The 13,017-nt window shown below is 46.0% G+C and overlaps 1 protein-coding gene across 2 annotated transcripts in view; it reads left to right on the top strand.

The window, feature by feature from the left end:
• Nucleotides 1–13,017, top strand: part of LOC119969583 (plasminogen-like) — a 160,190-nt gene that overhangs the window by 72,718 nt on the left and 74,455 nt on the right. For both annotated transcript variants that reach the window (XM_038803378.1, XM_038803387.1), the window contains one exon: nucleotides 3,875–3,995. In XM_038803378.1, the coding sequence (XP_038659306.1) occupies nucleotides 3,875–3,995 (121 nt within the window). The remainder of the gene's footprint in view (nucleotides 1–3,874; nucleotides 3,996–13,017) is intronic.

The raw sequence follows: 13,017 nt of genomic DNA, 5'->3' as shown, positions 1-13,017 counted from the left end.
TGGCTCTGACACCACATCTCCAGCCCCAGTCCGGATCTTCAATATTTCCCTGGAACCAGTCTGCCTCCGCAGCTGGTGCACCAGCATGCGGCTCAGCTTCTCCCCATACTCGTATTGCACCCCTCTTGCCCTACGCAGTTGCCCTACCGCCCTCCCCGTTGTCAGCTTGTCAAATTGCCGCTGCAGTTTTTTCCTCCTCACCAATCTCTCCACGGTGGGCACCCTCGAATATTCCCTGTCCACCTTCACTTTCTCGCTCACTAGACGGTCATGTTCCGCCCTCCTTTCCTTATTCACATGAACCGTAAATGAGATAATTTCTCCCCGGACCACTGCCTTCAGTGCTTCCCAAAAAATGCCCGCCGACACCTCCCCATTCTCATTGAACTCCACATAATCCCTAATCGCCAAACGCACCTTATCACAAAAACCTCCATCCGCCAACAACCCCAAGTCAAACCTCCACCCCGGCCTCTGCTCTCGTCCCGTACTGAATTGAATATCCAGCCAGTGGGGTGCATGGTCCGAGATAACTATCCCCGTATACTCTGCCCCCTCCACCCTAACCAAAACCTCCCGACTCACTACAAAATAATCAATCCTCGAATACACCTTATAGACGTGTGAAAAGAAGGAATACTCCTTTCCCCCTCGGTTCTGAAAGCGCCATAGATCCACCATACCCATCCTCTCCATAAACCCCCCTCCCCAGCTCCCTTGCCATTAGTACCCTACCCATCGACCTGGGGCTCGATTTATCCACCCTCGTCTCCAGGACACAGTTAAAATCTCCTCCCATGATCAATTGGTGAGTGGCCAAATCTGGGATTGCTGCTAGCAATCCCCTCATAAAACCCACATCATCCCAATTTGGGGCATACACATTTACCAACGCTACCAGTGCCCCTTCCAATGCCCCACTCACAATCACATATCTCCCACCTGGATCCCTCACCTCCTTCGCAGTCACAAATCCCATTTTTTTTGCTCATTAAAATCACCACACCCCTCAATTTTGAATCAAACCCCGAGTGAAAAACCTGCCCAACCCACCCCTTCCTTAACCTAACCTGGCCCGTCACACGGAAGTGTGTCTCCTGCAAAAGGACAACCACCGCTTTGAAGCTCCTGAGGTGCGCGAACACCTATGACCTTTGAACCGACCCATTCAGTCCCCGGATGTTCCATGTTACCAACCTTACCGGAGGCTTGCGCCTCCAATCCTCTCTACCGTCCGTCATCCTCCTCACTTAACTCCTGCCCCTTTAATTCCACTCTGTACTTACCCCATCCCAAATGGCCCCTTTCTTCGCCCTTGACCATGTCATCTCTCACCCCCTACCGTGTCACGTTTCCCCTTCTTCTCCCCACTTCCCCTTTCCCCCTCCACCCCGGCCACCCCTCTTGTCCTTCTCCCCCACCACCTCACTTCCGTTCACCAGCATAACCTGCTAGCGTGGCTGCCCCTGCCCAAAGGCAAATCCTAATGACCTCCCCCTCCCTCCCCCCACTCCTCAGCTCAAAGAAGAAGGTCTCATGCTGGCCTTACCCTCCCCACCCAAACAAGGACTTCATAGATTTCATAGAATTTACAGTGCAGAAGGAGGCCTTTCGGCCCAACGAGCCTGCACCGGCCCTTGGAAAGAGCACCTTACCCAAGCCCACACCTCCACCCTATCCCCATAACCCTTTAACCCCACCCAACACTAAGGGCAATTTTGGACACTAAGGGGCAATTTAGCATGGCCAATCCACCTAACCTGCACATCTTTGGACTGTGGGAGGATACCGGAGCACCCGGAGGAAACCCACGCAGACATGGGGAGAATGTGCAGACTCCGCACAGTGACCCAGCGAGGAATCAAACCCCGAGTGAAAAACCAGCCCAACCCACCCCTTCCTTAACCTAATCTGGTGCTTCACACGGAAGTGTGTCTCCTGCAAAAAGACCACCCCCACTTTCAACCTTCTGAGATGCGCGAACACCAGTGTCCTTTTAAGTGGCCCATTCAGTCCCCGGACGTTCCACCTGGGACCTTGGACCCTGGAGCTGTGAAGCAATTGTGCTATCCACGATGCTACCGTGCTGCCCGTAACTTCTCTAAAACTCCAGGCCACCTTCTCCAAAAGCAAACAAACAGATGTTGAACACAAACAGTCCCATAAAACAGGAGGGGGGATGGGAGCATCCATTCCCACATAAACATTTCACCCCTCCAACTCCTTACAATCTCAACATTGAACAGAAGCCCCCCCCCAACAAAAAAAGGCGAAAATCCTCCAATCCCTACACCCACTTCAAACATACCCCCGACCATTACATAGTGCAAGCACCCCAGTTCCTATGCATTGTCCACTCAGTTCTCCCCCAGTTTATGCTCCTTAATGAAGTCTTCGGCCGTTTCTGGTGTCCCGAAATAATACTCCCGGCCTCCGAGCGTCACCCATAATTTCGCCGGGTAGAGCACCCCAAACCTGATCTGCTGCTGGTACAGCACCACCTTGGCCTTGTTGAAACCTTCCCGCCATTTTGCCAACTCTGCTCCGATGTCCTGATAAATCCGGATGTTATTTCCCTCCCAGTCGCAGCTACGCTTCTCCCTGGCCCACTGTAGAATTTTCTCTTTCTCCACGAATTTATAGAGCTTCACAATCACCACCCACGGTGGCTCCCCAGCTCTAGGCTTCGGCCTCAGAGACCTATGCGTCTCTGACGGTCCACTTCAGGGGCCTTATCCAGCACCCCTTCTGCCACCAGCCTCGCCAGCATCCTCGAGATGAACCTTGTGGCACTCACACCTTCTACTCCTTCAGGCAGGCCCACTATTCGCAAGATCTGTCTTCTCGAGGCTTCTCCTGCTCCCCCACCTTTGCCCTCAGCGTTTTACAAACGTCTTCTAGGAGCCCCACCTGCGCCTCCAGAGCCACCACACGATTGCTGTAGTCCGAGATCACTCCTTCAATCTCCCGAAACTGTGACCTCCAAACACTTCTCCATCTGTTCCAAAGTACTTTTCAGGGGTGTCACAGCTTCTGCAATGGCCTTTGCATGATTCTCACACATTTCTTTCCTTTGTTTATGGAATTCCTCCTTGATAAAAGTAATCAGTTCCTGTATCTGGGGCTTTGCAGCTTGCCCGTCTGCCGCCTGCATGCTGGCAGAGGCTGTTACTGGAGCACAAGACTGTTTCAACTTTCCAGCCAAATTTCTCACTGTTTTATGCCGGGTCTGGCGATCAGGAGACATACCATTCCAGGGGTAAACTATTCCTCTAACATTCACCTACGCCTTCTCATCAAAATTCCACCCGGATCTGTGCGAAAAGAGTCCTTTTCTGTAACTTTAAGCAGGAACAGCCCTGTATGTGACCACTCACTCCATGGTCATAACCGGAAGTCTCCATCAAAACACCTTCCTGTTCACAGACGAACAAGAGGAAAAATCACCGCTGTTTAAATTAAACCCCCTCCTGTCTGTTATATTTGTGATTAAGCAGCTTTATTGTATTGACCTGACCCATATTTCTTGATATCAATATAAAATAGTGACTAGGGTTACAGCTAAGGTTAGTTAAACAGAATAAGATGACACAACATTAAAATTATAGCTAGGCCATTCTGGGAAGATTTTAGTTTTCAGGGTAATGGAAACCTGGAACTCTCCTGTGTAAAAGCTTTGGACACTGGGTTAATTGAAATATTTAAAACTGCGAGGAACAGATTGTGTTAGGTATGGAATATGGAATCAAGGCAGATAAATTGAGCCGAGATATAGATTTGCCATGATCTAATTGATTTCTGCTTTTGTGCATTTCTGCTCTTTTGTTGCTGCATAGCAGTAGCACCAGTTGTCATTTTTACATTTTGGTTACAGAGGAGTGCATGGTCTGCAGTGGCGAGAAGTATCGTGGTAAAATTTCTCAAACAGAGGATAGTGTCACATGTCAGCGCTGGGATTCACAAACACCTCATCTTCATGGGTACACCTCAAACTCGTAAGTAAGAGAATGAGGCAAATAATTCACTGTCTGTATTTTCATTTTTAGTTCTTTGATTATTTAGTGTCATCATTTGAAATAAAACTTCTTACCTGTAACTGAATGAAGGACATAAATACTTGTTGAATATGAAGTCTGGGCCTGCTAATAAATCAATAGTTGATTGTTTGTGTTACAATCCTGAAAGGGACCGTTGATAATTAAAGAGAAATCTGAACCTTGTTTTAGCCACAAGATTTCCCATTTTTAGACACAAAAACTTAATTGTATATTTAAAAAATAAATACATAAAGACTTACACTTTATAAAAATTAGTTTACGGGATATGGCATTGCTGGTTAGCCCTTCAGAATGTGGTGGTGAGTTCCCTTCTTGAGCCCCTGCAGTCCCTGAGGTGTGGGTACCCCGACAGTGCTGTTAGGCAGGGTATTCCAGGATTTTGAACCAGCGACAGTGAAAGAACGGCGATACATGGATACGTAGAAGATAGGAGCAGGAGGCCTTTTGGCCCTTCGAGCCTGCTCCACCATTTATCACGATCATGGCTGATCATCCAACTCAATAGCCCAATCCTGCTTTCTCCCCATAATCTTTGATCCCATTTGCCCCAAGTGCTATATCCACCACCTCTTGAACATATTCAGTGTTTTAGCATCAACTACTTCCTGTGGTAATGAATTCCAAAGGCTTACCACGCTTTGGGTGAAGAAATGTCTCCTCATCTCTGTCTGAAAAAACATTATTGATTGTTGGAAAGCCATCTGGCTTCAGGCTTTGGGCAGCTGGGTACTGGAATCCATGGTGAAGTCACCTTTCATAACTCTTCTTACCCTTTAGATTCAGCAATTCCCTTTGTTCTTCCATAAAGCCAGACACTAACTTGTCATCAGTGTTCTCACTTTTTAAAACTAACTCTGAACAACTCTGTTCAAATTTGAACTCCTGATCACCATTTTCTTCTGTGTCTGCATGTCTATTAATGTACACATGTTTAAAAAAAGTTTCAACCAGCAAAACATCTGAATCATCCTTCATAAAAATTTAATTATTTTCATCATGTTTAAATTCATGATAATTTTTAACTTTTAAGTTTGTTACCATGATTTAATCCTTTGATTTTCTTTTCCATGGGGTGCAGGTTTAACACTTCCTCCTTTTGTTCAATCGGTTCATTCTTCTGTTGAGCAAAAGTCCTCTTCAGCTACTTAAGAATTTTGTTATGTTGGTATTCCGTGAAGAAAATTTGATACTCCTTTTATTTATTTCACAAATTATCTTAATTTATTTTTGCTTTTCATCCCCCCCACTGAGTTTGAGTTTTCTCTCATTCCTTTCTGCCAACAGCAATTGCCTCTTGGTTTTGAAATTTTAATTTATGTTCAAGTGCACAAAATCTACCTCACAGCTCTCGTGTCAGCTTTTGCTCTTTCTTTCAAAGCATGGTTTCCTTATTTTTCATCATTAGCTTTGAGTACTTTAACTAGCTCATTTTTCTGATCTTGTCCTTACTTTCTATGCATTTTTAATTCAGATGGCCTTACATTAAATGCCATTAACTTTTTCTTTTCAGCCTGTGTCATCTCTTAAATTAGCAGGCTGAGTTCCTGACTGTGCATACATCTTCAATTGAAACATTCATTTTAGTATCAGGCTTACAGAAAGTAGTTGGGTCTTTCATGTGACCCAGACTTTCCGATGCAATGTCAATTTCAACAGCCATGATGTGGAGATGCCGGCGTTGGACTGGGGTGAGCACAGTAAGAAGTCTTACAACACCAGGTTAAAGTCCAACATGTTTGTTTCAAACACTAGCTTTCGGAGCACTGCTCCTTCCTCAGGTGAATGAAGAGGTATGTTCCAGAAACATATATAGAGACAAATTCAAAGATGCCAGACAATGCTTAGAATGCGAGCATTTGCAGGTAATTGAATCTTCACAGCTCCAGAGATAGGGGTAACCCCAGGTTAAAGAGGTGTGAATTGTCTCAAGCCAGGACAGTTGGTAGGATTTTGCAAGCCCAGCCCAGATGGTGGGGGATGAATGTAATGTGACATGTATCCTAGGTCCCGGTTGAGGCCGTACTCATGTTTGCGGAACTTGCCTATCAGTTTCTGCTCAGTGATTCTGCGTTGTCGCGTGTCCTGAAGGCCGCCTTGGAGAACGCTTACCCGGAGATCAGAGGCTGAATGCCCGTGACTGCTGAAGTGTTCCCCGACTGGAAGGAAACATTCCTGCCTGGTGATTGTCGCGCGATGTCCGTTCATTCGTTGTTGCAGCATCTGCATGGTCTCGCCAATGTACCAAGCTTCGGGACATCCTTTCCTGCAGCGTATGAGGTAGACAACATTGGCCGAGTTGCACGAGTATGTACCGCGTACCTGGTGGGTGGTGTTCTCACGTGTAATGGAGGCATCCATGTCGATGATCTGGCATGTCTTGCAGAGATTGCCATGGCAGGGTTGTGTGGTGTCGTGGTCGTGTTCTGAAGGCTGGGTAGTTTGCCGCAAACAATGGTTTGCTTGAGGTTGCGCGGTTGTCTGAAGGCAAGTAGTGGGGGTATGGGGATAACCTTGGCAAGATGTTCATCTTCATCGATGACGTGTTGGAGGCTGCGAAGAAGATGTCGTAGTTTCTCCGCTCCGGAAAAGTACTGGACGACGAAGGGTACTCTGTCGGTTGTGTCCTGTGTTTGTCTTCTGAGGAGGTCAGTGCAGTTTTTTGCTGTGGCGTGTTGGAACTGTCGATTGATGAGTCGAGCGCCATATCCCGTTCGTACGAGGGCATCTTTCAGCGTCTGTAGATGTCTGTTACGCTCCTCCTCGTCTGAGCAGATCATGTGTAAACGGAGGTCTTGGCCATAGGGGATGGAAGCTGGAGAAGTGGAGCATCGTGAGGTTATCCATGGGCTTGCGGTAAAGAAAAGTGCTGAGGTGACTGTCCTTGATGGAGACGAGTGTGTCCAAGAATGCAGCTGATTTTGGAGAGTAATCCATGGTGAGTCTGATGGTGGGATGGAACTTATTGATGTCATTGTGTAGTCGCTTCAGTGATTCTTCGCCGTGGGTCCAAAGGAAAAAAATGTCATCGATGTATCTGGTGTATAATGTCGGTTGAAGGTCCTGTGCGGTGAGAGGTCTTGTTCAAACTTGTGCATGAAGATGTTGGTGTATTGAGGTGCGAATTTGGTCCCCATGGCTGTTCCGTGCGTCTGGATGAAGAACTTGTTGTCGAAGGTGAAGACGTTGTGATCCAGAATGAAGCGAATGAGTTGCAAAATTGCGTCTGGAGATTGGCAGTTGTCGGTGTTGAGTACTGAGGCTGTTGCAGCAATGCTGTCGTCGTGGGGGATGCTGGTGTAGAGTGCTAAGACGTCCATTGTGATGAGGAATGTTCCTGGTTCAACTGGTCCATGGGTGCTGAGTTTCTGTAGGAAGTCCGTTGTGTCGTGACAGAAGCTGGGTGTACCTTGTACGATGGGTTTCAAGATGCCCTCGATGTAGCCAGAGAGCTTCTCACACAGGGTCCCATTGCCTGAAATGATAGGACGGCCTGGTATGTTGGCCTTGTGTATTTTTGGGAGGCAGTAGAGATCTCCAATGCGGGGAGTACGTGGGATGAGGGCACGTAGGGTGCCCTGATGGCCTGGATCCAAGGTCTTGATCAGTCTGTTGAGTTGCCGGATGTGTTCCTTGGTCGGATCTGAGGGTAACTGTCTGTAGTGTTCCTGGTTGTTGAGTTGTTGGTATACTTCTTTGCAGTAGTCCGTTCTGTTCAGTATGACGGTGGCCCCTCCTTTGTCTGCTGGTTTTATGACGATGTTGCGGTTGGTCTTGAGAGCGCGGATGGCGTTGTGTTGTGCTTGGGTGACGTTCGGGGCTGTCTTGTGAATGCGACTGATGAATCTGGCATTGACGCGACTCCTGATGGCTTGAGCATACATATCGAGTCTAGGGCAGCGGCCTTCCTGAGGGGTCCAATTTGACTCTTTCCTCTTCGGTTGCCACACCGCAGATCTCTCAGTCTGCTGTTCCAGTTCATTGGTAGTCTCCTTTTGTTCGCTGTCGGCCTCTTGGGGTCTGTGGAAGAATTCCCGGAGCCTCATTCGCCTGATGAATTCCTCCGTGTCTGCCGCGAGACTGATGGGGTCCATTTTGGTGGTGGTGCAGAAATTGAGCCCTCTGCTGAGGACTTCGATTTCGTCTAGTTGAAGGGTGTAGTCCAACAAGTTGGCAATAGATTTCCCTGTATTGTTTTCTACTGTGGTACCGGGGGAGGCTTGGTTGCTGCTGGTGGTGATGCCGAGTTTCTCAAGCTTCCTGTTCTTGGTGTGCATATAGGTGGCATAGTATCGTTGTCTCATCTGTTTGGCGGTGTTCCGCAGCTGATCTCCTGCGTCCTGAGCGCAAGTTGAGAATATGGCCTGTATCTTAGTTTCCAGGTTGCGTCGTCTGCTGTAGAGCTGGCATACGAGGTGGTTGAGGAGTGAGAGAGGTGCGACGGCAGAGTCTCTCAGCGTAGTCTGTGTTGTAGGTCGACTTGAGTGGGTTTGTGATCTGTAGCTCTTTCGGGATCTTGTCTGCTTTCTTGCATCTTTGTAGAAACTTAATGTCCATGTCTATTGTCATAATATCCACTCTTGTATATAATGAGGTGCAGACAGGCAGTGATTGACATACAGGACGACAAATAAGCACACAACACAGTGCAGCCAATCACCAGACAAGACACTACCACTATAAAGCCAGAGGGCACTAGGTTTCCCGCTCTCTCTGGACCCAGCCACTGAGACAGAGTCCACGAGCTAGCCAGTGCAAACACCATGTGGCAGCTAGTAAGTCTGGTCAGGCTAATACAAGGTCTCCAGTCAGTTCAGTATAGTGATGACCCACAGCTGAACATGTATATCAGTTCTATTGTTGAATAAAACAGTGTTGGATTTTCTCCAGTGTTAGACGTCTGCTTCTAGCTTCCCCGTATCAAGTGCAGTCCACTTCGAACCAGCCTGCCTAACACATCATCTATATGCGCGATCTTCCTGGAGATCCTCTCCACTTTGAGCCGGCAGTTTGCGGTGTTGATGGTAGCCATGATGTGGAGATGCCGGCGTTGGACTGGGGTGAGCACAGTAAGAAGTCTTACAACACCAGGTTAAAGTCCAACATGTTTGTTTCAAACACTAGCTTTCGGAGCACTGCTCCTTCCTCAGGTGAATGAAGAGGTATGTTCCAGAAACATATATATAGACAAATTCAAAGATGCCAGACAATGCTTAGAATGCGAGCATTTTCAGGTAATTGAATCTTTACAGCTCCAGAGATAGGGGTAACCCCAGGTTAAAGAGGTGTGAATTGTCTAAATCGTGGACAGTTGGTAGGATTTTGCAAGCCCAGCCGAGCAGAAACTTATAGCCAAGTTCCGCACACATGAGTGCGGCCTCAACTGGGACCTGGGATTCATGTTGCATTACATTCATCCCCCACCATCTGACCTGGGCTTGCAAAATCCTACCAACTGTCCTGGCTTGAGACAATTGACACCTCTTTAACCTGGGGTTACCCCTATCTTTGGATCTGTAAAGACCTAATTACCTGCAAATTCTCGCATTGTAAGCATTGCCTGGCATCTTTGAATTTGTCTGTATATATGTTTCTGGAACATGCCTCTTCATTCATCTGAGGAAGGAGCAGTGCTCCGAAAGTTAGTGTTTGAAACAAACATGTTGAATTTCAACAGCCTTAATGGACTTTCCCAAAGCTATTGGAGACCTTATTGTCAACCAAATAATTTCTTAACAAGAAATCAACACCTTCAACGGAACAAGAAAGACTGACAGCCACAGCAATAGGACTAATAGTTAAGGAACATTTTGAATAAACCTTCTACAAAGGAGGTGGTAAATCACTTCCATCAATAGCCTGAATCAATGCCTTTTTATGCAGCAAACGTTTTGGACAGAAGTTCAGCTGCCAACATCAATGACTGTACTAAGCATGTAGCTCTAAGGATAATAATCAATTTGCCTGCCTCACCAGAATAACATGTGTTAATTTTACCCTCGAGCAAAACATTTCTATAACTTACGATCACCTGATGCATTCTCTCAGTAATTGCAGGAGAAACTCCTTGATTTTTGTGAATTCTACTGGTCAGGGCATTATCACCTGGTGGAACATCTCATACATGGACAAACATAAGAACATAAGAACTAGGAGCAGGAGTAGGCCATCTGGCCCCTCGAGCCTGCTCCGCCATTCAATGAGATCATGGCTGATCTTTTGTGGACTCAGCTCCACTTTCCGGCCTGAACGCCATACTCTTAATCCCTTTATTCTTCAAAAAACTATCTATCTTTACCTTAAAAACATTTAATGAAGGAGCCTCAACTGCTTCACTGGGCAAGGAATTCCATAGATTCACAACCCTTTGGGTGAAGAAGTTCCTCCTAAACTCAGTCCTAAATCTACTTCCCCTTATTTTGAGGCTATGTCCCCTAGTTCTGCTTTCACCCGCCAGTGGAAACAACCTGCCCGCATCTATCCTATCTATTTCCTTCATAATTTTAAATGTTTCGATAAGATCCCCCCTCATCCTTCTAAATTCCAACGAGTACAGTCCCAGTCTACTCAACCTCTCCTCATAATCCAACCCCTTCTGCTCTGGGATTAACCTAGTGAATCTCCTCTGCACACCCTCCAGTGCCAGTATGTCCTTTCTCAATTAAGGAGACCAAAACTGAACACAATACTCCAGGTGTGGCCTCACTAACACCTTATACAATTGCAACATAACCACCCTAGTCTTAAACTCCATCCCTCTAGCAATGAAGGACAAAATTCCATTTGCCTTCTTAATCACCTGTTGCACCTGTAAACCAACTTTCTGTGATGCATGCACTAGCACACCCAGGTATCTCTGCACAGCGGCATGCTTTAATATTTTATTGTTTAAATAATAATTCCGTTTGCTGTTATTCCTACCAAAATGGATAACCTCACATTTGTCAACATTGTATTCCATCTGCCAGACCCTAGCCCATTCACTTAACCTATCCAAATCCCTCTGCAGACTTCCAGTATCCTCTGCACTTTTCGCTTTACCACTCATCTTAGTGTCATCTGCAAACTTGGACACATTGCCCTTGGTCCCCAACTCCAAATCATCTATGTAAATTGTGAACAATTGTGGGCCCAGCACGGATCCCGAAGGGACACCACTAGCTACTGATTGCCAACCAGAGAAACACCCATTAATCCCCACTCTTTGCTTTCTATTAATTAACCAATCCTCTATCCATGCTACTACTTTACCCTTAATGCCATGCAGGGGCTGTTTAGCACACTGGGTTAAATCGCTGGTTTTGAACCGTGCTGCTGCAGGCCAGCAGCACGGTTCGATTCCCGTAACAGCCTCCCCGAACAGGCGCCGGAATGTGGCGACTAGGGGTTTTTCACAGTAACTTCATTGAAGCCTACTCGTGACAATAAGCAATTTTCATTCATCTTTATCTTATGCAGCAACCTTTTGTGTGGTACCTTGTCAAAGGCTTTCTGGAAATCCAGATATACCACATCCATTGGCTCCCCGTTATCTACTGCACTGGTAATGTCCTCAAAAAATTCCACTAGTTAGGCACGACCTGCCCTTTATGAACCCATGCTGCGTCTGCCCAATGGGACAATTTCTATCCAGATGCCTCGCTATTTCTTCCTTGATGATAGATTCCAGCATCTTCCCTACTACCGAAGTTAAGCTCACTGGCCTATAATTTCCTGCTCTCTGCCTACCTCCTTTTTTAAACAGTGGTGTCACGTTTGCTAATTTCCAATCCACCGGGACCACCCCAGAGTCTAGTGAATTTTGGTAAATCATCATTAGTGCATCTGCAATTTCCCTAGCCATCTCTTTTAGCACTCTGGGATGCATTCCATCAGGGCCAGGAGACTTGTCTACCTTTAGCCCCATTAGCTTGCCCATCACTACCTCCTTAGTGATAACAATCCTCTCAAGGTCCTCACCTGTCATAGCCTCATTTCTATCAGTCGCTGGCATGTTATTTGTGTCTTCCACTGTGAAGACCGACCCAAAAAACCTGTTCAGTTCCTCAGCCATTTCCTCATCTCCCATTATTAAAACTCCCTTCTCATCTTCTAAAGGACCAATATTTACCTTAGCCACTCTTTTTTGTTTTATATATTTGTAAAAACTTTTACTGTCTGTTTTTATATTCTGAGCAAGTTTACTCTCATACTCTATCTTACTCTTCTTTATAGCTTTTTAGTAGCTTTCTGTTGCCCCCTAAATATTTCCCAGTCCTCTAGTCTCCCACCAATGTTAGCCACTTTATATGCTTTTTCCTTCAATTTGATACTCTCCCTTATTTCCCATGGCAGGCTTGGTTTTTAACTTGCAGCATTAAACCTTCATGTGCCCTTTCTTGTGGCAGAAGTAGCATGTCAGTCCATTTAAATTAAACCTGTCCTTCGAACTTCAATGAACATGGAAAGAACATGCATCTTTACATTCTCTCCTTTCTCAGTTCCTTACTTCTTCCCATCAGCGATCTTCCTCTCATTCCACTGTCTCTGAAAAGTTCCATAGTGGGACCTAGTAAAAATCATCCTATGAGTTAACTTAATATTATCTGCCATTACCAAGGTTTCCTTTAATTTACAATGTTTCTCATATTCCAGATGAGTCCTTAACCCCAAAGGGACACTATTTTTGAATTCTTCCAGCAACATCATCTCTCTTAGGGTATCAAAGTTCTGTTCCATCTCGATTGATCATTTTCTTTTCCCTGGCAAATTGTAATCCAGGCCAGACATGTTCTCTTTCTCAAATTTCTAAATTTCTGCCTGTAAACCTTTGGTATCAAACTATTAAGTATTGACTAAAGCAGACTTCACTTCCTCGTAATCACAGGAGTTCTCTACTGAAAGAGATGAGTACACCTCCAAAGCTTTCCTTACCAAAACACTTTGTAAGATGTAGCCATGCTGGCCACGCAAAATGGACACT

The sequence above is a fragment of the Scyliorhinus canicula genome, chromosome 1 (genome assembly GCF_902713615.1).
Source record: "Scyliorhinus canicula chromosome 1, sScyCan1.1, whole genome shotgun sequence".
NCBI lineage: Eukaryota > Metazoa > Chordata > Chondrichthyes > Carcharhiniformes > Scyliorhinidae > Scyliorhinus > Scyliorhinus canicula.
Note: the sequence above shows the minus strand (reverse complement) of the source record. Positions and strands in the feature narration are given on the sequence as shown.